General features: G+C 39.1%; 1 protein-coding gene across 1 annotated transcript in view; it reads right to left on the bottom strand.

The window, feature by feature from the left end:
• Positions 1 to 507: 507 nt before the first annotated feature.
• PIWIL3 (piwi like RNA-mediated gene silencing 3) overlaps positions 508 to 25,785 on the bottom strand; it is a 30,952-nt gene continuing 5,674 nt past the window's right edge. The window contains 17 exon segments of the mRNA XM_028166170.2: positions 508 to 624; positions 1,324 to 1,477; positions 2,347 to 2,475; positions 3,182 to 3,335; positions 3,720 to 3,790; positions 5,784 to 5,887; positions 6,013 to 6,213; positions 12,160 to 12,232; positions 12,674 to 12,855; positions 13,771 to 13,909; positions 14,720 to 14,837; positions 15,044 to 15,170; positions 20,806 to 20,917; positions 23,231 to 23,428; positions 24,408 to 24,488; positions 25,148 to 25,266; positions 25,746 to 25,750. Coding sequence (XP_028021971.1) covers positions 508 to 624; positions 1,324 to 1,477; positions 2,347 to 2,475; positions 3,182 to 3,335; positions 3,720 to 3,790; positions 5,784 to 5,887; positions 6,013 to 6,213; positions 12,160 to 12,232; positions 12,674 to 12,855; positions 13,771 to 13,909; positions 14,720 to 14,837; positions 15,044 to 15,170; positions 20,806 to 20,917; positions 23,231 to 23,428; positions 24,408 to 24,488; positions 25,148 to 25,266; positions 25,746 to 25,750 — 2,084 coding nt within the window.

Raw genomic sequence — 25,785 nt, forward strand, 5'->3', positions numbered from 1 at the left:
TTGTGGCATGTGGGCTCAGTAGTTGTGGCTCATGGGATCTAGAGCACAGGCTCAGTAGTTGTGGCGCATGGGCTTAGTTGTTCCGTGGCATGTGGGATCTTCCTGGACCAGGGCTCGAACCCATGTCTCTTGCATTGGCAGGCGGATTCTTAACCACTGCACCACCAGGGAAGTCCCCCAACCTTTACAATTAGAGCAGCATTGCTTGGAGTACAGAATATTCAGGCATGTTTAATCATAAAGTCCTTGTAACACATTTGAGAGGTAAACTGTAAAACAAAACTCTCACTGTCAGTTCTCCCGCCTGGAGAAGAGAAGCCTCATGTTAAGTTAGTGGTAGTATTGAAAATAGCATAACACACTTGGAGTCTCGTCCATGTCCAGTCAAGAATGGTTTTAAATTCTGATTGTGCATCTAGGAAAAAATTTAAGATGTACAGATGCAGAATGAGAAAATAAGTTTACAAATTGTGGTTTTCAACATCCCATCATGCTTTCTTCTCTATGTTAAAGGTAAAAGAGACGTTTTGACAGAGATTCATGTGGTTCTTGGTGAAGACTCTGGCCCACCAGGTAAGCCAGCTTATGGGCATAATGGCAAGGAGCAGGAACTCGGATAATACCCTTTAGGAGAAAGATCAACCAAAAAGATTGTTTTACTTTTATGTCTGCTTTCCCTAAGTTTAAATTTTTATAGATATCCAAGGTTCAAAAAGTAGATTCAATTTTGAACAATTTCACAGATCTGAAGGAAAATTAGTATCAAAAAATACTTACCATATTCATGGTACCATAACCATGTTCATATGGAGAACAGTATGGAGGCTCCTTAAAACTAAAAACAGAGCTACCATATGACCCAGCAATCCCACTCCTGGGCGTATATCCAGAAAAGATGAAAGCTCTATTTCAAAAATATACATGCACCCCAATGTTCGTAGCAGCACTATTTACAATAGCCAAGACACAGAAGCAACCTAAATGTCCATCAGCAGATGAATGGACAAAGATGTGGTATGTGTATACAATAGTACTCATTCATTAAGAATGAAATAATGCCATTTGCAGCAACATGGATGGACCTAGAGATTATCATACTAAGTGAAGTAAATCAGAGACAAATATTATTTGATATCACTTACATGTAGAATCTAAAAAATAGCATACAAATGAACTTATTTTTATTTACAAAGCAGAAACAGACTCACAGACACAGAAAACAAACCTATGGTTACCAAATGAGAAAGTGCAGGGGGGAGGGATAAAGTAGGAGTATGGGATTAACAGATGCACATTACCAAATTAAAGAAAAAAAATACTTACTGAAAAATTGTAATACATGTGGCATAGTTTGTAAGTTTGACTCTGTACTGCATCTGGGCTCAAGTAAAGCGTGTCATGGATGACATTATAATGAGTGGGAGTGACAGTGCCAGTGCCTTCTTTCACAGACTGACTCACAATAAAAAAGTCATACCTAGAATTATAGAACATAATTGGTATCAAGCTTATTTTAGAAGAAAAACAGTGTAGCAAACCTAGTCTCTGAAGTAACAATTTACAGAAATCCATGATACAGAGTTTCCTTTTTATTTAGAAGCCTGGCTAACTGTTGAGCAATGATTTGCTAAAGCAAATCTACAAAGGACAGTGAAATCATTGACAATTAATAACGCTCATGGGATTTAAACTCAAAAGCATATGCACTGATGCCTAGAGGCAGCAAACATCAAATTAGCACGTTAGACATGGTCATAGGTAATGTGATTCAGAGATTCAGGGAAAGATGGGAATATCCATCCCTGCAAATCACCAGAATATATTCAAACTCCCTAAATTATATAAGTGGTAAGGTTAACCAATTTATTGTAAATATTGAATGTTTATATCATTTTATGTTACACTTTGTTAATTGTACTTTTCATTTGCTTTATTTTCTTCAATCCTTTCATGCCTTCTACTAGAAAAATCAGTGTTTCTGTCTTTCTTCAAATTTAATTCATTTCTCCCTATCTGTTGGTATGAATGTCCTGTTTTATTTCTTGCTGTGGTTTTGCATAACTTTCTCATTTGCATAATTCACTTTACAAGTCTAAAGTTAACCAGAAGTTCTAGCCTTCTTCCTAACAACTGAATCATCTTAGAACGATCAATAAATATTTGTCTGTTTTTAAAATTCTCTGAGAAACAAAATGACTGAAGACAGAAAAAATTATCTAACATATCTACCATTTTTAACCTTCTTTAGGTCAATTCTTCCTTTCTCGTGCAAATCATGCAAACCTTAAAAAATTCTGTTACTATTTGAATAAAAAGGAATCTTTAAAATAAAGAAAGATGGCTTACCGTTCCGTCCTAGTCACCTCTAAATCAATAACCGTTCCTGGAGATGGATTGTCAAGTCTTCCCTCATCCTTTTCAATAAAAAATCTGGTGTTTATTCGTTTCTTCACCACGATGAAAGTTAGTCTGACACTTAAAAGATTATGATCAGTGTCACTCTGGTTGCTCTGCCTTAGCTCAGAAGCATTCAGAGTGTCGAAAACAGCCCACAAGTAGGAGCCATTAAAAGGAGTCTGCAGATGGTAGCTCTCCACACACCCCAATTTTACTGTCTTAGCTCCAAGAGCCTGATTCAGGAAGTAAAGGAGGAGGTTTCTATTCATAGCCATTCAGATCCTAGGGGAAGGGTCCCTTCCTCCCAAGGTCAAGATTACTTGTACTGTCTGTGCTGGGCACCAGGCTTCACTGACAAACAGGTGAGGCCAGAGAAGGGAACTGAGAGGAATCCCCAGTCCTGGGACGAACAGAACTCCAGGATAAAGGAGCTGGATAAGTACAAACCATTGACAGGCTATGTTCATGGACTTTTAGGAATATCTGAGGTTAGCAAGCCCTCCTCCATCAAGGTTTGGAAGGAGATTAGAAAAAGAAAGAATCATGGGGTTCCATATGGGGAAACAACCTGCTATGCAAGGCTTCAGTTCTGCTTTCTCCTCTGATGTGGGCATGGAACACAAAGGGGGAAGGGTCTGTTTTTTTCTCCCCACCCATCCACTGAAGCTCTCTGTATCCAGCTTTCCAATTCACACATCACAGTTGTTGTAGATATTTCCCCCCTGCCCCTGGAAACTAAAATGTAAAGCTTACAAAATCTGCACTTCATGAGTAATATACCCACCTTTGTCCTCTGTAAGCATTTTCTAAGTAGGACTCCATCTGTTTTAGTTCTTGGTCAATCAGTGCTTGAAGCTGTCCTTCTCCCACTCCATCTCGATACCCAATGATAGAATGTGGCAGAGATGAATTTTGTTCATACCAGAGCTTCAAGGCAGCTGAAAGGAAGTCAGAAACACATATAAATAAACCATAACTTGGAACAAAGTGGCCACTGTTTTTGACAACTTCTGTGTTCATTTGTCAACATGGTAGCTTTCAGGACACTGCTTAAGTCCTCAGTCTAGTCCATACTTAACAAGAGTATGAAAATTTTGAGCCAGATAATTGTTTGTGGTGGTCAGGGGCAGGGAGTGTTGCTGTCCCATGCATGGTAAGACATTTAACAGCATCCCTAAACTTCTGTCCACTAGATGCCAATAGCACCTCTATCCCCACTGTGACAACCAAAAGTGTCTTCACTCATTGCCAGATGTCCCAGGTGGGGGGCAGTATCTCCACCAGTATAGACTCAAGCCCTCCAGCCTCCACCAGGCACTGACTATGCAAGCAGGTTGTCAGCCCATTGACAAGCTCCTGCCCCGATTGCTGGGTGATGCATTGAGAGAACCACCTGTATGGAGAAAAATAAGCCATTAGTTTGGAAAACAAGATTAATTCAGAATCAAAATGATGAAATTAATCTATGACCAAAAAAAAAAATTCACTATCAGTAGTTGAGGATCCAATTAAAGATCCATTCTTCATCGGGCTGCAGAGATCCAAGTATTGGTCTCTTCACATATCTTAGGCATTTTGTAACATTTTGAATGCACACAAAGAGTAAGATAGAATGGAAACATTTGTTAACATTAACTACAAATTATACATGCTTTGAATACATATGACTCATATTGTTTCAGCTCTTGGGGAATTCCACAAAGTGCAAACCCAGTGTTTTTCTGGAGACTCCTACTTCTAGTTCAATGTCGTAAACAATGGTTCATCCATATGAATCTGCTTTGGAGGGAGCAGTTTGCTTCAAAACAGTAATAGATATTGTGACCACTGCTCAGCGTATCAAGTAAAATCACCTGTTTGTCTCGAGTTTCTATCCCCTTATTGCGTTTTTGTTTACTTCAGAGTATTAGGATGACCTGATAGGGTATGATGTATGTTTGCCTCTTCATCTGAATCTGTACTCCAATGGATGGGATCAGATATTTTGGCTTTACATTTCCACTGCTGCATTCTCAGTATTTACACATAGCAAGTGCTCAAAAATATCTATTGCATGAATGCAAGCTTAACTTTTTACCTATTATCACAACATTTTCTACTAAAAAAGGCAGAGTAAATCCATGTTACTCTATTTAGAGTATGACTGGAAGAAAAAGATCCTTAAAGGATACTGTGGAATTATACCTAGTGGGCCACAAACAGCATTGAACATAGTGGTGGTTTGTGACTGTCCCACATACCATAATGCACAAGAGAAGAATATGCAAACCCATCTGCACTATGGGTTTTATTTTCTACTCTACGCACAGAAAATAAAAGGTCCCTGGAGAAAAGGAGAATCATAGGATATAGAAGCACATCTCCTTATTCAGGTACATTATATACAAATGTATGAAGACAAGATCTTATTATACCTACAGGCCACTGGGTATGTTCCCATATGTGTCTTCACCCACGTATATCCTAAGTGCTTCCTCATGTGTCCCTATGCAGAGACTCACTGATCAAATCCTGCGGTTGGCAGAATTCTACTTGTCCTCATCCTTGGAACTTGTGAACATAGTGAGATCTGGCCCCTGTGATGATGTTATATGGCACAGTTGACTTTAAGATAAGGAGAGTCTCCAGATGGATGACATCCGACCTCATGAGCTCCTTTAAAATCAGCGAGTTTTCTTTGGCTGATGACAGAAGAGGAAGATGGAGAGATTCAAAAGAGAACAAGAACACAGTGTGAATTGGCGGGTTGGAAGTTGGAGGGGAGGCGGGGAGCACATCAGAAGGAACGTGGATGAAACTCTAGAAGCTGAGACTAGCTGTAGGTGACAGCCAGCAAGGAAGTGGGGTCCTCTGTCCCACAATCACAAGAAAATTGGCTCTGCCACATCGACGTATGCTGGGAAGAGGATCCCAAGCCTCCAGGTGAGAATGTGGCTTATGTGACACTTAACTCAGCCTTGGGACTTCCCTGGTGGTCCAGTGTTTAAGAATCTGCACTTCCTCCGCAGGGGGCATGGGTTCGATCCCTGGTCGGGGAACTAAGATCCCGCATACTGCGCAGTGCAGCCAAAAAAACAAACAAAATCTCGGCCTTGTAAGGCCCTGAGAGCCACGCAGTGCCCAACATCTGACCCACAGGACTGTCCGTGGTCATGTGAGTGTTGTCTTAAGCTGCCACATTTTGTCGTAGTTGTTAGGCAGCAATAGAGAATGATCAGAGGCTTCCATACAAAATGTTCTGGGAGCCTAACTTTGCCAGATCAGGAGAGCACATCACTAAGAAAAACTTGTCCATGGAGCTTGCCATCAATGTGTGTTAGGTCCGCCTCTCCTATCTGGCCTCCAGATAGCTCCCCACTAAACACTGTCTGCCAAAGCTTACCCACTGCGTCAAGTCTGGATCGATGCTTGCCACAAATCCTGCGACTGACTTCCGTTGATGTACAATACCGTGGAAACAATCGATACCAATGAACATTGCATTCTGCAACTTAAATTTTAAACAAGGTAGCAGATTGAGTTAGAACACAAAGCAAATTTCCAATTAAATAGGACCTTAACAAATTCTACCAAAGACAGATGGAAGCAAGAGAAGGCAACAAAATCCCCACGTACTTCTATATCCACCTTCCAGAGGGCACCTCCTAGCTTGCAGTTCATCTACAAGGCAATCTTTGTAGCGATGGTCAGCAGCATCTTGGGTCTCTCTAAGGTCCTTTTCAACACACACTGGCTTGGAATCAGGTAATTGACACACACATGTCTTTTTATGCCATCATAAATTTCTTTATTTTCAGTGGGCAGCAAGAAAAGGACCTTGAAAGAAAGCAAACATGACATTCCCCAAGATGCAAGAACACAGCGATGTGAGAAATGGATGCGTGTCGAGGAAGCTATATAGTTGGAGCACTGACAAAGTAAAGACTATTTATTAAACAGATATCTGAATCCATGAGGGCGAAGGGTCTAGAATCACACTGTATTCAACAAGTGTGAGTATGAGTGTTTGGAAGAGACAGGCTGCGAGACAGGCATTTGGCAATATGCATCGATCCTTGAAACTTGCAAAACCCTTTCATCCTAGTCATTCCATTCCCAGGAATCGTTCCATTTCCAGAAGTCTATCATGAAGTCAACATGGATGGGTTAAAAACAGACTGAACTATACCGTCCTCAGGACAGTCACCGTTGATGGGATGATCGCTCTGTGTGGGGCACTTGCCAAGCATTTTACTTGATTCAGTTAATTCTCTCACCAATCCACTGAGATAAATACTGTTATCTGCCCCCACCAGCAAACAAGTTTGGGGGTTGTTATGGAAACTGCCTGATTCACAAGCAGCAGAGCAAGTTTCCAAGCCCTCACCAGGACCTCCAGTAGGACACTGAGCCGTTAGGAAGAGAGGCTACCGCTTGGCTTGTTTCTGACTAATGGGAAAAATCATCAGTATATTCTTTTTTTTTTTTTTTTTAATGAGGATCTTGAATCAGATGCGTATGTTTGATTGATTGATTGATTGATTGATTTTGGCTGTGTTGGGTCTTCGTTTCTGTGCGAGGGCTTTCTCCAGTTGTGGCAAGCGGGGGCCACTCTTCATCGCGATGCGCGGGCCTCTCACCGTCGCGGCCTCTCTCGTTGCGGAGCACAGGCTCCAGATGCGCAGGCTCAGCAGTTGTGGCTCACGGGCCCAGCCGCTCTGCGGCATGTGGGATCTTCCCAGGCCAGGGCTCGAACCCGTGTCCCCTGCATCAGCAGGCAGACTCTCAACCACTGCGCCACCTGGGAAGCCCCAGTATATTCTTTTTAACAATGATGCTTCTAGAAGTTTTTGGCAGACGTTCTTTATCAGATTAGGGTAATACTTTTCTCATTGTAGATTAAGTGAGTTTTTCTTTTCACATGAAAAAGTATGAGATTTTATTAAATGCATTACCTGCGTGGACTAAGAAATATTCACCACACTGTAATTCACCACACTAACCAGTTTTTAGAAAAATAGAAACAACCTATTTCAAACTTACTGGCCCACTCTAGCCCATGGTGTTCTCCTAATATTTCTTTAACCACCAGCGAATCTCTAATAATGAACTCTATTTTTCCTAGTGTTGTTGAGCCTTACTCTTTTTCATTATTCTTGACAGTATCAAATTTCAGCGTTTCCAAAGCTTTAGATTTATTTGCAGATTGTTTTCTATTTAGTTTCTCTTTTTACTGTTGATTTCATTCTATTTTACTTTGGTTGACTTGGTTCTTGATGCATTAAAATCTAGACTTCATTCCCAGTGTATTCATCAAGGGCTGTAGGTCTCATTTCTAGTTTGCTGTGTCACCCACGTTTTGATGCCTAGTACTTACTTATATAGTCCCTCGGTTCTAAAAGTTTAATAAATTTCCATTATTCTCTCTAATATCACTGTTACTTAAAAAAATAATGGTTTCTTCAGGTGTACGTGGTTTAATGATTTCTAATTGTAATGTACTGTGGTCAGTGTATGTGGTCGATAGGATCCTGGTCCTTCATTATTTGCCTAGGTTTCTCCAAGCCCAGTGTGGTCAGTTGAAGACAAGGACAAAACGAACTTACAGATGCACTTTTAAAGAGCACCTGATCTTTTGGGTCCATATTTTATACATGCATATGCACACGCACACACGCACGCACACATCTCCCTCTCTTTCCCTCCTCCCTTTCTCTCTCTCTCATATATATATATATATATATATATATATATATATATATATATATATATGTTAGTAGGTTAGTAGGTCAAGCTTTTAGGTACAAGTTTAAAATCTTCTAGATTCTGTTTTTTTAAATCTGCTGATCTGACTTTCCTGAGAGTGGTCAGCTAATATTGTCTCCTAAAATTTCAGCTTCTGGAATAGCATGGACCTGTCTCCTCTTAAGAGCTATTCAAGCTGATGAAGATATAGAAACCTGCCTGTTTCAGGCTCAGCCAGTTTAACAAGGCAATAAAGAATGATAGGGTTAAGACAGGAGAGAAGTAGGGACCCAGAGAGGTGATCCCAGCAACTGAGGCTGCGTTCTCTCCTGAGGTATCTGCCCATCCCAGTAAACATGGCTGAGAGGTTGGGAGGCTCTGAAAAGACTAACAACCTCTCCTCAAAGAGGGAGAAGGACAGAAATTAAAGACCAGGTCCTGCCAAGGAAAGGGTACTCGAGTTAAATCTTGAGCCTACCACTCTAAACAGATTAGATTTATAATACTATGCTTTAAAGACATGAAGCTATGAGAATGTTCCAGCTGATGGTGGGTGTGTACCACCTTGGTACAGCCATTAAGGAAATCTGATTAGCAGCATCTAGTGACAAAGGAACATTCTTCTCCCAGGTGCATCCCAACAGAAATGCATACATATGAGCACGAAAGACAAGTACAAAAGTAGTCATGACAGTGCTTAAGTAATAGCAAAACTACAAATATCCCAAATGTTTGACAATAGGATGCATTAAGTTAAAAACAATGGGTTACCATCTTGAACAAGAGAATAAAAAACTACAGCTACACCCAACAAAGATAAACCTCAATGCTGAGCCAAAGAAAAACGAACACAAGACTGAAAGCATATGGCTCTTTAGGTAAAGTTCAAGAAGAGACAACATTAAGCTACGGTGATAAGAAGGCAGGGAAGTAGTTTCATTTGTAGGATAGTGAGTGTGAAGGGGACAAAGTGAGCATCCAATGAGATTAAAAGATTATGATCCACTAAATAAGAATCCATGAGTGTGTTTACACAAGAATGAAGAGCTCTTCCTTATAATAAAATACCAACTAATAAATATAGAAGGGATATTGGAAGCATAGACATCACTATTTGGTGACACCATGTTAACAACTGTTTCAGACAAGAATCCTCAATGGATGCTAAAATTAATGAGTGAAACTTCAGTGAGAAACAGAACATTTGCATAGTCTCGAAGTGTCGTGCCATAATAAATTTAATCAATTACAAAGGGATAAAACACTAACTTTATAATGGTGAAACCTACCAGACCTCAACTTAATCATATGAGCTAAATTACAATGACCAGTTAATACAGCAGAAACTAACACAACGTTGTAAATCAACTAAACTCTAATAATAATAAAAAAATTATTACATGGAGATCTGATGACTTAAACCATGAATAGCAAAAAAAAAATGACCAGTTAAATCAACATCATGGGCTTCCCAATATGATGGATTTAGTAAACCATAGAATACTTCTGTGATATTCTGCAAGAATGCATGACCTGAATCTAGTCATGAGGAAATGGGCAAACCTATATTGAGGATTGTTCTATAAAATTACTGGCCAGTACACTTCTAAAATGTCAAGGCCATAAAACCCAAAGACAGATTGAAGATACTTCCCAGATTAAAAGAAGACGGAAAAAGCCTGATGGTTAGATGCCTCAGGTGACCCTTGATGGACCAGACGAAGAATTTATTTTGCTATAAAAGGGAACGATTGGAAGAATTTGGATTAGGGGTGTAGATCAGATAAATGGCTCAGGAAAAAACATATATACACACATGTAACTACTATGAATAATGACACAGGTATATATATACATATATATCTATATATAGTGAGAAGGAAAGAATGATTATATGTAGGTAAATATAAAGAGGGAGAGAGAATGATTATAGGAATGTGATAAAATTTACTGGTTGGGAAATCTGGATGATGGTTATAGAGAGATTTGTACTGTCTTTGCAACTCTTCCTATAAGTCTGAAAATATAAAGTGAAAAGAAAAAAGTTTAAAAATATTCAGGAAAATAGATAGTGGAGATTTTAGATTGGATTGGTGTGTACTCATTCTTAAACAGAAAAGTTGTAAAAGATTCTCTAAAATAACAGGGACTGTGTTCACAGTTGCCATTTTTACTGCCAATATCTGATTTTGAGGAATAGGTTATTAATATTATGTGTAAGATGACTATTTTTATTCTTTTAGCCTTAAATTATTAATGCAGTACTAGATTGCTTTTCCTTCCTGGTTTAAAAAAGTCTATAGTTTAAATATGCTTTTATTTCCTCTATTTCTGCCTTACTCCACCAGCTAACACGTTTATAGGAATTAAATTCTTTATTATTCCCAAACTATGTGAGTACTTATGAACTCTTGGTAGTGTTACCACCAATTCATATTAATATTTGGGAAGTTAATGTTTAATTTGAGATATAACATAAATATGTGACTTGATGTCTTCCCATCACATTCAGTGGATTACCTTACACAGCCTGGTTCTGGCCCCCACCCAGCGCCACACAGCCTTTGAAATTTGTGAGCCACATGGCTTCACCCCTGCTCATATATGAGAATTCCCCTCTGTTCCTGGTCTAGGGAGACTTACTTTTGTGCCAAAAGATGTTTTACACATAATTTCCAGTTCCTATTTTATTGGTCATTCCCAGTTGTTTGGAATGCATAAGATTGTAGGCATGCTCTCCCCACCATTTGAAAAGACACCTTAAAATATTTAAGGGACTGACTTGAATAAAAGATACTGTTCCAAAAAGAAAAACTAGGATAAATTAGTAAAAGTGGGGCAAGTTCCCATTCATGTTTCAGATACTTTCTTAAGAGAAATTCCCACAATTAGAAAGGCAGTCTTTCATTTTCCAGGCAGATGCTAAATGAACAAAGAAAGTCATGTCATGAGTTGGGATGCAAACCACCACCAAGGCCTCTTCAACTCCATTCTAACATGTGATGCTTTGCTGAGTCCCACCGGAAGCTTCCTTGACCTAGCTGAGCATTTAAGGCTACAACACCAGAGAAGCATGAAGCATGGCATTCAATCAAAGTAACAGGAAGCAAGACACAGATTTAAGAACAGGATTTCAAAAGTAAGATTTCATTTGAGTATAATAATGGCTCACAGAAGGTATCCTTCAGAGTAGCCTATAGGGTTGCTTGGTAGAAGCTGAAAGGAGAGAAAAGTCTAGGCTCTATGGAAAAGACAATAGGAGGAATATCCTGGTTTCAGGATCAAGAAACAAAGATCCCTTTAAAGAGCATCCTGGGGACTTCCCTGGTGGTCCAGTGGGTAAGACTCCACGCTCCCAATGCAGGGGGCCCAGGTTCGATCCCTGGTTGGGGAACTGGATCCCGCATGCCACAACTAAGAGTCCACATGCTGCGACTAAAAGATCCTGCATGCCGCAACTAAGAAGCCCACATGCCGCAACTAAGACCCGGTGCTGCCAAGATAGATAGATTAGATAGATAGGTAGGTAGGTAGATAGACAGATATAAAGAGCATCCTGGATGATGAAGGAAGAATGGGAGATGAGTTTGGGGAAAGAAACCAAGGAAGGAAGAAAGATGTTGCTTTAGTAATTCAGATACAACATAGTGACAACAGATGGGAGAAAGGAAAAATTCCATGAGAAATACCAGACGAAAGAACACTTACTGGAAGAGAACAGATCATAGACTTTGCAGGTTACAGCTGGAGAGAGAAATGATGAATGTGTGCCTACCATAATCCATATTACTTAATATTTGTATGGTGTTTTTTAATCTGAGACTTAAAAAATAATTCTAAGTCCTCAAGCCTAAAAGAATGAGCATAACATGGTGATATTAAGTAGTAGCTTAAACCCCAAAGTCTGTATTCAGCTACATTGTAGGGGTAAATTTATATTTTTTGGCTGGTTTAGGAAACCAATGGCAACATCCAAATTCTAAAATACATACAAATGCAACTCACTAAGGACGGGGCACACATCAAATAGACACTTACTATCTGTGTTTTTTGTGAAGCATGTTTTTCTAAGGTGCTTATATAAGAATGGACTGTATCATCTGCTTCAAGCCTAGAAAATAAGTATTTCATCTATATTTCAAAAGTAATGAACAGTGAAACATGTCACATTTTATACAGCCAATGAAGCATGACATAAAACAAGGCAAGATAAACTGCCAAGGTAAGTATTTCATTTGAAGGTTTTTAAGACAAAAACAAGTTCAGTTTTTGGAAACAAGACTGGAAACTAGTTTTTACTATTCCCTCCTCCCCCGTCCACTCACATCAAGTTGCTAATTCTCATGTCTTCAAGATGTGGCCCAATAACCAGAAATTCATAGATCACAAAAGCCTCATTTAATATGTGTGGGCTAGAACAGACTTTACTTTTTTGCTTACACACTTTCAGAGTTTGGATAACGTGACGGATTCCTACAATTTAAGAAGTTTTTCCACTTTCAAATTGCCAGCAACCGATTTTGAAATTGTAGATAATTTCTGCTCTACTTACAGTTTTGCATTTCTGACAGTTATGCCCATTTTGGGTGTGAATTTCTGTAGATTCTGCTGAAAGGTAAGGGCTGTTCCATAATTTCCCTTAGTATAGAGTATTCGCCAGTGATCCAGTGACATTGCTCTAAGTACAGGTACCTCCCTTGTGTTTCTTGACCAATCTGCATTATGGTTGTCAAACTGGAGGAGAATTCAAGACATGGTATAAAACTTCATTAAAAAAAAAAAGAAAACCAACATCATCTAAGATCCTTTCCATTGTAAATCTGTGCTATTTCCCATTGAAACATTACCATTTTAAACTTCAGTCATGACAAGATTTTTTAAAGTACTTTAAAAATAAGTTTATTATAACTAATGAATATAAAATCTGACATGTTTTCAAACATGTTTGCAAAAAAAAGTAAATCCCTCCCTTGTTCCCCCTCCCCACAAGATACAGAGTAAGAACTTGGACAGAGTTTTACCTGAAATCTAAACATGAAATTCTCATTTGTCAGTTGATCCTGAAAAGCTCCAACACATTATATTCTAGGTAAAGGTCCATTAAAATTAAGAAATCAACAAACCACTTGCTTTCTACTGTCATTATGATGCTCATTCAAAATGCTGAAGGGCAAGAACAGGTAACATAAGATTGCATGTGACAGATATTCAAAGTGCATGGATCTATGAAATCACAAACAATTGAGATGAGAATCCTGGGGGTGGAATTAAACGCTGACTTAAAAAGGCAATCCAAGGAAATCTATGTATATTGTAGTCTTTCGCATCTGGTCTAATGTTAGCTATTTTTCCTTAAGATATAGGTTAGTCACACTAGAATACCATGGGTTATTCTGGGTTATTATGATTTTAGGTATTTGACTCTTAAGGATACATTTGGAAGATCATTTTACCATGAGAGAATGTACACAATACTAATAAAGATATACAGAGTTTACTCTATGCCAAGCATGTTACATGCATTCTTATTGAATGATGGCTTGTCCTCTCATATGGAAATGACAGGTAGTCTGAAAACAGCAGTCATAGTTATTGACATGACCGAGTTAGTTCCTCTTTAGGTTGTTACTAATTTGACCCAACTCTAACATGACAATCCTGCAGCTGTCTTACAGTTCTTCTTCCTTGGTGAATTCTTACATCTTGCAAAGTTCTTCCAGAAAAGGATAAAAACTCCATCTCAAGTTCCAAATTCCAGTCTCGAAGCTCCTTTTGTACAGTATTATTTCTGAAAGAAAAAATATTTCCACATGCTCAAACCCAAGAAAATACGCAAAGGCAATTATCCATTTGCAAAACACAAGTCAGTATTCCTCTCATCTAAAGTGCTTTGTGTCAAGATGCTACAGGTAAACTCCGTAAAACTCAAACAATCTTGTCTTTGTTCTCACACTTGTGCAGGCACTTAGAATCTATTTCATTCTTACCCCCTCTTAGCCTCCTCTAACACTGCAATGACAGAAAAAAATAGAGTTGCACCTCCCCACTCCCCAAATATCACTTTCTTCCCAATCGTCACTTTTTAATTGAAGAATCTGAGATGCCAAGTGATCCACACAGGTCTCCACTTCACACACACAGAAAAGTAGCACTTACTCCGTGCAGCTTGCAGGATCTTAGTTTCCTGACCAGGGATGGAACCCAGGCCCTCAGCAGTGAAAGCATGGAGTCCTAACCACTGGACAGCCAGGGAATGCCAAGCACTTACTCTCTCTCTTTTTTTTTTTTTTTAAAAGAAATTCACATTCTTTTATTTATTTATTTATGACTGTGTTGAGTCTTCGTTTCTGTGCGAGGGCTTTCTCCAGTTGCGGCGAGTGGGGACCACTCTTCATCGCGGTGCGCGGGCCTCTCACTGTCGCGGCCTCTCTTGTTGCGGAGCACAGGCTCCAGACGCGCAGGCTCAGTAATTGTGGCTCACGGGCCCAGTTGCTCCGTGGCATGTGGGATCTTCCCAGACCGGGGCTCGAACCCGTGTCCCCTGCATTGGCAGGCAGATTCTCAACCACTGCGCCACCAGGGAAGCCCCAGCACTTACTCTCTTAAAGCATCCATGAGTGTTAGCAATTTACGCTGCCTTCTACCTGGATCCATCCTCATATAGGTGGACAACTCTCTCATCCTTCTGTAGTCTTTACGCAGGTCATCCGTTAAGCCTTTAAAAAAAAATCCGAAAGATAATACACCAGACAAGCAAGAATAGATTTCTATTAGAGAAGACATAACTGTTGTATCCGGAAGAAGAAGAAAATCAGAGAGAACAAGTCTGGGTCATGTGGAGTCTTGTGAAAATCCTGTAAAGTAATATTGGTGACTTTAAAGAAGGGCTGTCTTTTATGAAGATGGTATAAATCCACAGTACCTGTCAGGTGGCATAGCTCAGGAACCAGCATTATAGGTTGACGGAGTGTGTCCTGTCGGCTCTTTTTCCATTTGTTCTTGGTGATCAAAAGTGGCTGACTTAAGGTAGTGACCACTGTACCATACTGCTGCTCAACAGAAAAACGAACACTGGCATGACTATTAGCAAAACCTTAGTAACATCAAATAAATAGGTACAAAAGTGCATTTTCGGATCACAAATGGAGGCCTAGAGGTGTGGTGATATTGTTTCCCCCAGTTTAAGAGAGCCTCCAAAACACTCTTAATATTCTCTTAATTTGATGTCCCAGGGATCACTTACAAACATAGATGGCCAAGGAGAGTAGAACACCCACAAAACATAATGGAATCATTGTGCTACCCTTTTTATTATAGATGTAGATGGGTGAGACTCTTGGATTATGTATTTCTCACCACAGTAGTGCCTTGAAAGTTTCCAAAACATACTGAAAATTTTCAAGAGGATTCCTATACTAATGGGGGACAAAAAAACCTGGCCACTTTTTAGAGTGGCAATTCCAGATCTATTCCCAACATTCCTCCTGCTTTATTTCCCCTAAACCCTTAGTCTCTGCTTCCAGTAGGGAAAGGCATCTTCTAAGACATCACATACAGAAGTTCCTATCCCTAAGGCAGCAAATTCTTGTACAACAGTGACTTTACTCCCCAACACAAAGTGGAGATTCTTTGTAGATCTTCCTAAGCTGCTTATTAGCAAGGTCCTCATCAATAAGTTAACCACATGAATTCTGGTATCATCTGTCATTTAAGCATCTGAGAGCTTCAAAAGGAGTTCTAACTTTGGGCAAGAAGACTTCAAATCCAGGTTTCATGGCTCTTTTCAAGCTGGGCGGCTACTATTAATTCTCATGCTATTGTTGCAGATTATATATTTTTTTCCTTCAAGCACTCTGTAGTTATTTGAAGGCAGCTAAGGTTCACCCCCTATTTCCTTGTCCTAGACCCTTCTTTAAGGAGGGCACTTTTGCAGGTATATACATGCATGTAGAATCATGGCATCATTTTAAGCTTCATCCACAACTCCTATCACCCAGTTTATCAAAGGCTTTGGACTTGCTCTTCCTCCTATAGAGAACTTTGGAAATCACACTTCCATTTCTTATAGCTTTTGTAAAAAATAAACAAACCTCAATTAAATAGAGTCAGGAGACCAGAGAGGGAGCTCTCACACCCTGCAATGATAGCAGAGCCCAACAGGAAGAAGAAAGACTTCTCTTCTTCCCTGGCAAGACCTTGGCCAATGAAAAGCCATGGACTCTTTGTTTACTAAAGCCCTTCCAACTTCCTTTTCTCTTCTATAAAAGGGTTCTCCTTTCCTCGTCAAGTGGGACTTGCACATGGCTCGCCAGGGTTGCAGACCCCAAATTGCAATTCTCCACTGATCCCAAATCAACCCATCTTTGCTGAAGAAAAAACCTGCAGTCTATTTGTTTTAGGTCCAAAAAACAAATCAGTTCTGTTGTCCCTATTTCCATTATTTGAAAGCTAGGATTGCGCTTACTTTCTAATGCCTCATCTATGAATTCAGCAATTTTTCCCAGATCTCATTACAACCCTACGACCAAGTTGTCATCTCTTATGAGACTCAATTCCTACCAGGGCATCCTGAGACTACCATAGTCATTCAAATATTTCAGCGCATCCATTTCACTCAAGTAAATCTGCTGGAACCATTTTCTTATGTTTACATGTAAGACTCTATCAACACATGCCAAGAAGGTAGTTTGCCTTAATGTGACACACTCTCTCAAATTATTACTAATCCCACTACTCTGTGATGCTAACATGCATGAATTATCTATTACAACCTATGTGTATGAGCTACTATGTGCCAGTCATGGTGTAAAGTGTAAGAGATATGTATTGCAAAGAGCAGAATTATAGCTCTCCTAGTCCTATGAAACTCGTAGTCTATTGGGGAGGGGAGAGATTAATAAAAATCACCCAAATATATAATTACAAATTGGGATAAGTGTTGTGAAATACAAGTACATAACAGAACAGCGTGACCTCACAGAGGCCTGATGTTGCAGGTCAGTGTATGCACGGGAGGGAGGGGGTACTGTTGGGATATCCAGAATGGCTCTTTTTAAAAAAATTTTATGAAGTATAGTTGATTTACAATATTATGTTAATTTGTGCTATATAGCAAAGTGACTCAGTTATATATATGTATATTCTTTTTCATATTCTTTTCCATTATGGTTTATCACAGGATATTGAATATAGTTCCCTGTGCTATACAGTAGGACCTTGTTGTTGATCCATCCTATATATAATAGTTTGCATCTGCTAATCCCAGATTCCCAATCTTTCCCTCCCCCACTCCCTCCCACTTGGAAACCACAAGTCTATTCTCTGTATCTGTGAGTCTGTTTGTTTCATAGATATGTTCATTTGTGTCATATTTTAGATTGCACATATAAGTAATACCATATGTCCATCGACAGGTGAATGGATAAAGAAGATGTGGTGTATACACACACACACACACACACACACACAATCGAATATTACTCAGCCATAAAAAAGAATGAAATAATGCCATTAGCAGCAACATGGATGGACCCAGAACGGCTCTTCTTAGTCAAAGATCTTTGAGGTAAAATTAGTAGGCTGAACAGGCAAACATCAGCCTAGGTGGAGGAATCAGCACACATAAATTGAGAAGGAGAGAGGTGCTTAACTCTCTCAAACCCTCACCTCCCTTACTTCCCCAGCTTGCATTCCATAGCCTGTCACAATCACATCCTCACAAATGCCATTCATTCCTTCACTATGCCTTGATCATGCTACATTGGCAAGTCTCAAACCCTGGTAAAACCCAGCTGTCTGTTCTGCCCATGCAACCAACAATCAAACCCTGCTGACTGGTTCTAGAGTTAGTCTGCCACAATCTAAAAGGGGTGTTCTGTTCAGATTCCCTAGTTATGCTTCCTACCCATTGAAAAAACCAACATTTTACACTTTCTCATCTCTTCTCAAACCTCCTATACATCTCCCTCATCGCTGCCCATCAACTAACTCAGCCAATTATCTTGCTTCATACTTCACTGAGAAGTGAATGTCTGAAGATTCAGACAGGAATACACTTACATTCTGCCCAGTGTTTGCCTTCTCTCTACACATATGTATGTTCTTCTTGCCCTCCGATTACTATGGAGGATGTGTCCTGCTCCAGAAAAGGGTCCGTAATCTCTACCACAGCTATGGATTCTAACCTCTTCTTTCCTTCAGGGATTTTGTTCCTATCATTACCCCTCATTTATCTTGCCTTCTGTACTAACAATTTCTCCTTCTCTATTGGACAATTTATATCAGGATAAACACATACTGTAGTATTCTCTAACTTAAAAAAATCCTTCGTCTACATAACATTTCTCTTCCCTTCTACAGCAAACGTTGCTAAATCTTTCCTTCAGTACCTTCCACCTGGACTTCAATTCCCACCATTACACAATTTGCTCTTGGCAGTGAACTCCATGCTATCAAACTCAATATACTCTTCATTGTGTATTTTTCCCCCAGCTCTATTGAGGTATAATTTATATACAAAAATCTGCCCATAATGTGTACAGTTTGGTGAATTTGGGCATATGTATACACTCTCATTTAACCTCATCTTAACATTTTACAGAGACGCATATCCTTCTTTCCTGAAATACTTCATCCTCTTGGTCATCTATATATTCTGCCTAGGTGACTGCATATCAAAATCCATGGACTAGGTAAGAGCTAATAATTCACAAAATGAAAACTCCAGGCTTTACACCCTGGGACTCCAGACTCATCGGCATGCCCAAAGAGCATACTTTATTTACACCCTTTGGCAGAGAGATGATGAACTCACCACATCTGTACACGAAGGAAAAGAGTGTCCACTTAGTTAGGTTCAGGCTGTAGGACTGAATTTTAACAAAGAAATATGAGTGAAAGTAGTGCATCAGCCTATCACTTTCAGTCTAAGGGACCTAAGAGCCAGTATGCTGCTTCTACCTCTTTTCTTCTAACATGACAACCTTGGAGTCCTCTTGTTGAGATGGTAGAGCCACAAAATGGTAACAGATGAGATCACTGAGTCTCCCTGACTCTCATTAGACTTTATTCAAGCCAGAAATAAACCTTTTAAAATTAACTTACTGATATTTCAGTTTGCAATTCCATCTGTGCCTATCTCATCCCAGAACAATCCCCTCACTTATTACAACCAAGCCTTCACTATGTCCTCTCCATTTTCACCTACTTCTCCCACCCTGCTCCAGGCCACCATCATCTTTTAAGTCAACTGATTTAATAACCTCCTCACTGATTTCCCTGCCTCCCATTTTTACCCCCATACAGCCCATTCTCTGTATATTAGACAGAAATCTTACAAATATCTACATAATATGACTTGACAATAAAATCCAATTTACTTCTCTAGAGAACAGTCCAGCCTAGTTTGGGCTCTGGGTACACCATGCCCACCCTGAAAATAGTGCCTTTGTACTACCTCTTCTCCCTCATCCGCACCTAGCTTGCTCCTTGCTGCCATTTACATATCAGCTTCGCAGAGAAGCTTTCCATGACCTTGCAGACTAATAGCCACCAGACATTCTCCATAATACCACCCAATTTTAATTATCTCCATATCCCTTATAACTATTAGAATAGTTTTCGTCTTGTTTGTCATCTCTCTGTCTGCCATGAGAATGCAAGTGCCTTGAGAGCTGAGAATTAAATTGTCTTACTAATGTATACCCAAGATATACAGTAGGCACTCACTAAATGCTTTTGGGATTGAATGAACAAGCAATAAGTGTGAAACACAAATGAGGATAATGTCATAATAACCCTCCCTTGAAGGGTTGTCAGAGGGCTATGTACCTGCAATTGTTCCAAGTAGCTATGTTTTGAGTCCCAACATAATACAAGCTTTTTAAAGAAAATCATCCATTTATAAGTTCTTTCCATTTGCCACAAATATCTGCCATTCCTTTAATTACCTTTCTCTCATCTGCTAAAGCTAGAAAACCAACCTCATCAACTGGCCTGAGTTTATTTGTGAGCACTCAAATTAAAAATAGAGGAGGGACTTCCCTGGTGGCACAGTGGTTAAGAATCCGCCTGCCAATGCAGGGGACACGGGTTCGAGCCCTGGTCCAGGAAGATCCCACATGCTGCAGAGCAACTAAGCCACTGCAATGAGAAGCCCGCGCACCGCAATGAGAGTAGCCCCTACTCGCTGAAACTAGAGAAGGCCTGTGCACAGCAACGGAGACCCAACACAGCCAAAAATAAATAAATAAATAAATAGAGGAATCCATGAATTATGAGATTTAGCACGTAACAGACATCACCTCAGATTGTAATTGGTCATTTTTTTCTTCTTTTTGAACCAAGTTCTGTAGGGCTGAAACTCCTACATAAAGTTCTCATTTCTGAAGTCTTACCATGTTTTATTTTCTACCTAACAATCCATCTACATGTTTAAAACAACCATAGCCACTTCTAAGCCTGACAGGGAGGGCCATCTTGGAGGCATTCTAATTATGTGACATTACCCTATACACAAAACACTCAAATACATGGATAATAGATATAAGCCAAGCTATAATACCCCAAAAGGAGAATATATACAAATACATATATATGTGTCTAAATAAGACTTGAGAAATATACTTAACTGTATAATATGAAAATTTTTAAGACAAATATGTTTGAAGAAATAAAATTTCATACCTCCCTGTAATAGTCTACAAAGGAGGTTTCACTGCCATCCGACCTTGTAAATGTAGAGCTGGGAGACTTCTCCCAAGTAATATCATCCACCCTGTAGGTTCTGTTGTTATACCTGTGGAATAATCGTAATATATGGTATTATTCCTGACGTTATTGCATGGAACCATGTAAGAAAGAAGTGGTTTAAAATCCTACAAGTAGGGCTTCCCTGGTGGCGCAGTGGTTGAGAATCTGCCTGCTAATGCAGGGGACACGGGTTCGAGCCCTGGTCTGGGAAGATCCCACATGCCACGGAGCGGCTGGGCCCGTGAGCCACAACTACTGAGCCTGCGCGTCTGGAGCCTGTGCCCCGCAACGGGAGGGGCCGCGATAGTGAAAGGCCCGCGCACCGCGATGAAGAGAGGTCCCCGCACCGCGATGAAGAGTGGCCCCCGCTTGCCGTAACCAGAGAAAGCCCTCGCACGAACTGAAGACCCAACACAGCCAAAAATAAAAAAAAAAAAAAAAAAAAAAAATCCTACAAGTAATTGCAGAATATATAGCTTTGTTAAGATTAATTCACATAACATGCAATTCACCCATTTAAGTGTGCAGTCCAGTGGTTTTTAGTATACTTACTGAGTCGTGCAACCATCACGCGATTTTAGAATATTTTCATCACCCAAAGAAGAAACACCTGAACCGTGAGCAGTCACTCCTTGTTTCCACCCAATTCCCCCAGTCCTTAAACCACCACTAGTTTACTTACTGTCCCTATGCATTTGCCTACTCATCACATTTCATATTAATTGAGTCATATAATATGTGATCTTCCCCGACTGGCTTCTTTCACTTAGCATAATATTTTCAGGGTTCATTCATGCTGTAGCATGTATTGCTACTTCATTCCATTTTATTGACAAATAATATATCATTGTATAGATATACCACATTTGTGTTTATCCATTTACCAGTTGATGAACATTTGGGTTGTTTATGCTCAAGCTATTATGAATAGTGACGTTGTGGACATTCATATACCAATTTTGGTGGATATGTTTTTATTTCTCTTGGGTATATAACCTGGAGTGGAATTGCTGGGTCGTATGGTAATGCTATATTTAGCACATTGAGGAGATGCCAGACTGTTTCCCAAAGAGGCCATACTTATACCAGCAGTGTATAATGGTTGGTTTCAATTTTTCCACATCCTTGCCAACACTTGTTAACATTTTCCTTTTTAAATTTTAGCAATCCTAGTAGATAGGAAGTGGCATTTCATTGTGGCTTTAATTTGCATTTCCCTGATGGCTAATGATGTTGAGCATCTTCTCATGTGATTATTGGCCATTTGTATATTTTATTTGGAGAAATGTCTATTCAGATCCTTTGCCCATTTTTTAAAGTTGAGTTTCTTTTATTGAGTTGTAAATATTCCTTATGTATGTAGATACAAATTATTTACTACATGTGATTTGCAAATATTTCCCCCTGTTCTGCCAGTTGTCTTTTCACTTTCTTGACAGTATACCTTAAAGAACAAACATTTTATTTGGTTAAGTCCAATTTATTTGTTTCTTTGGGCATTACTTGTGCTTTTGGTGTCTTATCTAATAAGGTTTTTGCCTAACTCAAAGTCAAGATTTACTCTTAAGTTTTCTTCTAAGAATTTTATATTTTTACCTCTTTTAGTTAGGTCTATTTTGAGTTAATTTTTTAGTAAATTTGAGTTAATTTTGTGTATCCTGTGATGAAGGGGCAGGTGAATATCCAGCTATCCCAGCAATACTTGTTGAAAAGACTATTCTTTCCCTGATTGAATTGTCTCCATACCCTTGTTAAAGTCAACTGACTATAAAAGTGAGGGTTACTTCATGGATTCCCTATTCTATTTCACTGACTTTTAGGTCTATACTTATAGCAGCGTCACACTGTCTCGGTTACTGTAGCTTCATAATAAGGTTTGAAATTAGGAAGTGCGAGTCTTCCAACTTTGCTCTTCTTAAAGATTGGATTTAAGGTTACTTAGCCAAAACATCCTCTATCAATTTAAGATTTCTGGTGTAGAGGGAGATTAAAAATAAAAACTTCCTTCAAATGGAAATTTGCTAGTAGATTATAATTAAGCACTAATTTATAAAAATAGCTAGACAAAGAGAAAGGAAAAGAGAAATTTGGAAGATGCATACTCTCTTGAGTGCAAGTGAGCGTTCAGAGCCAACAACTGAATTAGCAGTAGGACTCACAAGAACCGCAGAGTTTACAATTGACATATGTTCCTCTCCCATGCTGTATAACCAGATGAGAAAAATTATCCAGTGATTCTTGCCATTTTCATGCTATTTCTACTTCTGAATGTCTACATTTAATCATTCAAAAACCCTAGGAACATCTCTAATGAAAAAAAGTCAAAGTGATTGGATAGGTTTCCAAAAAGCAGACTTACTTTGTAAGAACAGATGACCCAACTAATTTTTTAAGAATTTTCTCTTTTGCATCTTCTTCTCTGGCTTTTTCACGAGTGTGTGATATTAAATCATAAGCAGTTTCCATTCGGAGCAGTTTATGGCTCACATCAGCACAGAGCGTAAGACCAGTTTCATATGGAAGAATGGAAGTAACATAGCCAGGCCAGATTTCCAATCTGCAAATAAGTTAGATGTGGGTGTCAAGATCCCAGCTCTGGACGTAAAGCCAGGTATTAGGGAACCTAAACTCACTGTCTAAAACTAATACTTTTAGAGTCAGTTTTAATCTCGTATTTTTTTTTTTAGAAGCTTAACGAAGTGGGTTTTTTTGTTTTTTTTTTAAATTTTATTTATGGCTGTGTTGGATCCTCGTTTCTGCGTGAGGGCTTTCTCTAGTTGTGGCAAGTGGGGGCCACTCTTCATCGCAGTGCGCGGGCCTCTCACCATCGTGGCCTCTCCTGTTGTGGAGCACAGGCTCCAGACGCGCAGGCTCAGCAGTTGTGGCTCACGGGCCCAGTTGCTCCGCGGCATGTGGGATCTTCCCAGACCAGGGCTCGAACCCGTGTCCCCTGCATTGGCAGGCGGACTCTCAATCACTGCGCCACCAGGGAAGCCCTAATCTCGTATTTTTAATAATCACTGGTCTTTTGAAGGACCTTCCAACAGAGATTTTTACCAGATGCGCTAGTTATAAGTAATACATCTTTGTTAAACCATTTTTATTATCATCTATGGGCTTAAACTATTATATATACTCATATGTGAGGATATATATGATATATACATATGTAAATTATATACACGTATACCAAGGAGTAATACATACACATAGACACAAGTGTTATGATTGACAATATTTTCAGAGAAATTACCCAAGTTTGAGATGATTATTTTGATTTTCTAAGGTTTATACAACAACTGACAATCTTAAAGTTTATGCTTATCATGCTAGGATTTTTAGAGTAAATTTAAAATTTTAAGTTTCCATTTTAAATTGTAACTTCAATTGTAACTTAGTTGTTCAGTCATTGGATAGTATGTAAAAGATCACTTGTAAATCATACACCACTTCAAATGAGCAACTGTCTCAAAAGCTTCTATGATTATGTCTGCAGAATGTGAAACTTTCCACTTCATACAACACTTCATACATACCTATTCTTGTAGAACTCAGTCTTCTTACTTTTATTGTAATAGTTGCAACCAACTTGGTTCAAATCCATCTCCTCCAACATTCTAGAAATTGGAAGAATAGGTTTTGTTGAAAGTGCAGTGAATATTACTAAGCATTTGTTAACACACATAAGGATGCATTAGAGGGGAAAAAAATCTGTCAGTGATTTTGTTTATACTAACAACACAAAACATCTGATAATGACTGTTAATAACAAGTAAGTTATATTATTGAGGTGCATAATGAGGTTCATTTAACCTCAAATTTTCTCTTTCATAATATAAAACAGTATAACATGGAAAGGACATCAGTATGTCCTTCATTCCTAGAAATGAACTGAAATATCTTTTGCAGGCTACGTGTTCCAAGTTTTAATTTTGACTATTTGTTCATTACAGTGAATCTAGAACAGAAAACAAGTATATTTGCTCTAGAAAGAAATAAGCATGGATGTACAAAGTTGATGTCTGCTACTTCTTCTAGACAGGTTGCAGCCATGGGAAGTAGGGGTGGGCAGGGAGTAGAATATGGAGGAAATCCATGGAATTTGCACATGCCTAGTTGAGGCTCCAGTGTCATTTCATCTCAAAAGATTCTTCACCCTCTCAGTACGTGGGACTTGTCAAGAATACAAAATGCTAGAAACAAATGGCTGTGTTCAGCATCACTGACACACAGTAAAACGCAACTGAATCTCAAGCAAACAATGTTACTAACATACCTTCTAAAGAGAATGTTGTAATAGCATAGGCAATCTGGCGAGGTGGTCTGTAGTTCTCTGGAGAGCTCAAAGGTTATCTTCACAGGCTGGTTCTTCAACTTGCTGACCACTTCCTTTTTCTGAGATAAAGAAAAAAGGTCGCGTAGTTCTTCCAAGGAAACTAAGCTCCATTGTGTGACAAATCCATTGCGTGCTGTCCAACACAGCACAGTGGAAGGAGCAATCCTTCCCAGAAAAAGGCACATGCAGGTGGAAAATGTGATTTACAAGACAAAAGTAAAGAGTCAGAATTAAATATTTAAGTCAAAACTTTTTTTTACTTAAGCAAGCTCCTATAAATTATTTGGTTCCTTGATGTAGAAGTTTATAGGATAAAATAGGAAGTCCTTCTCCCAATGGTTTTTTCTGCTAAAGTTTTAGAGGGAACAAGAAATTTAAAAACTTACTCAAAACTTCATTATCAGCATTTGAGACATATTGTACCATTAAAAAGGGTAAAAGATATATTTTTTACCTTTGTATTAAATTCAGTTTAAGCAGTGAAATGAGACACTAGAGAATATCAATGATAATCAAACATGGCATGTGGGTTTGTTACAGGTCCTATGGGCAAGGGATGTTCAGGATATCTCCACAAA

The sequence above is a fragment of the Balaenoptera acutorostrata genome, chromosome 13 (assembly GCF_949987535.1).
Source record: "Balaenoptera acutorostrata chromosome 13, mBalAcu1.1, whole genome shotgun sequence".
Lineage (NCBI taxonomy): Eukaryota > Metazoa > Chordata > Mammalia > Artiodactyla > Balaenopteridae > Balaenoptera > Balaenoptera acutorostrata.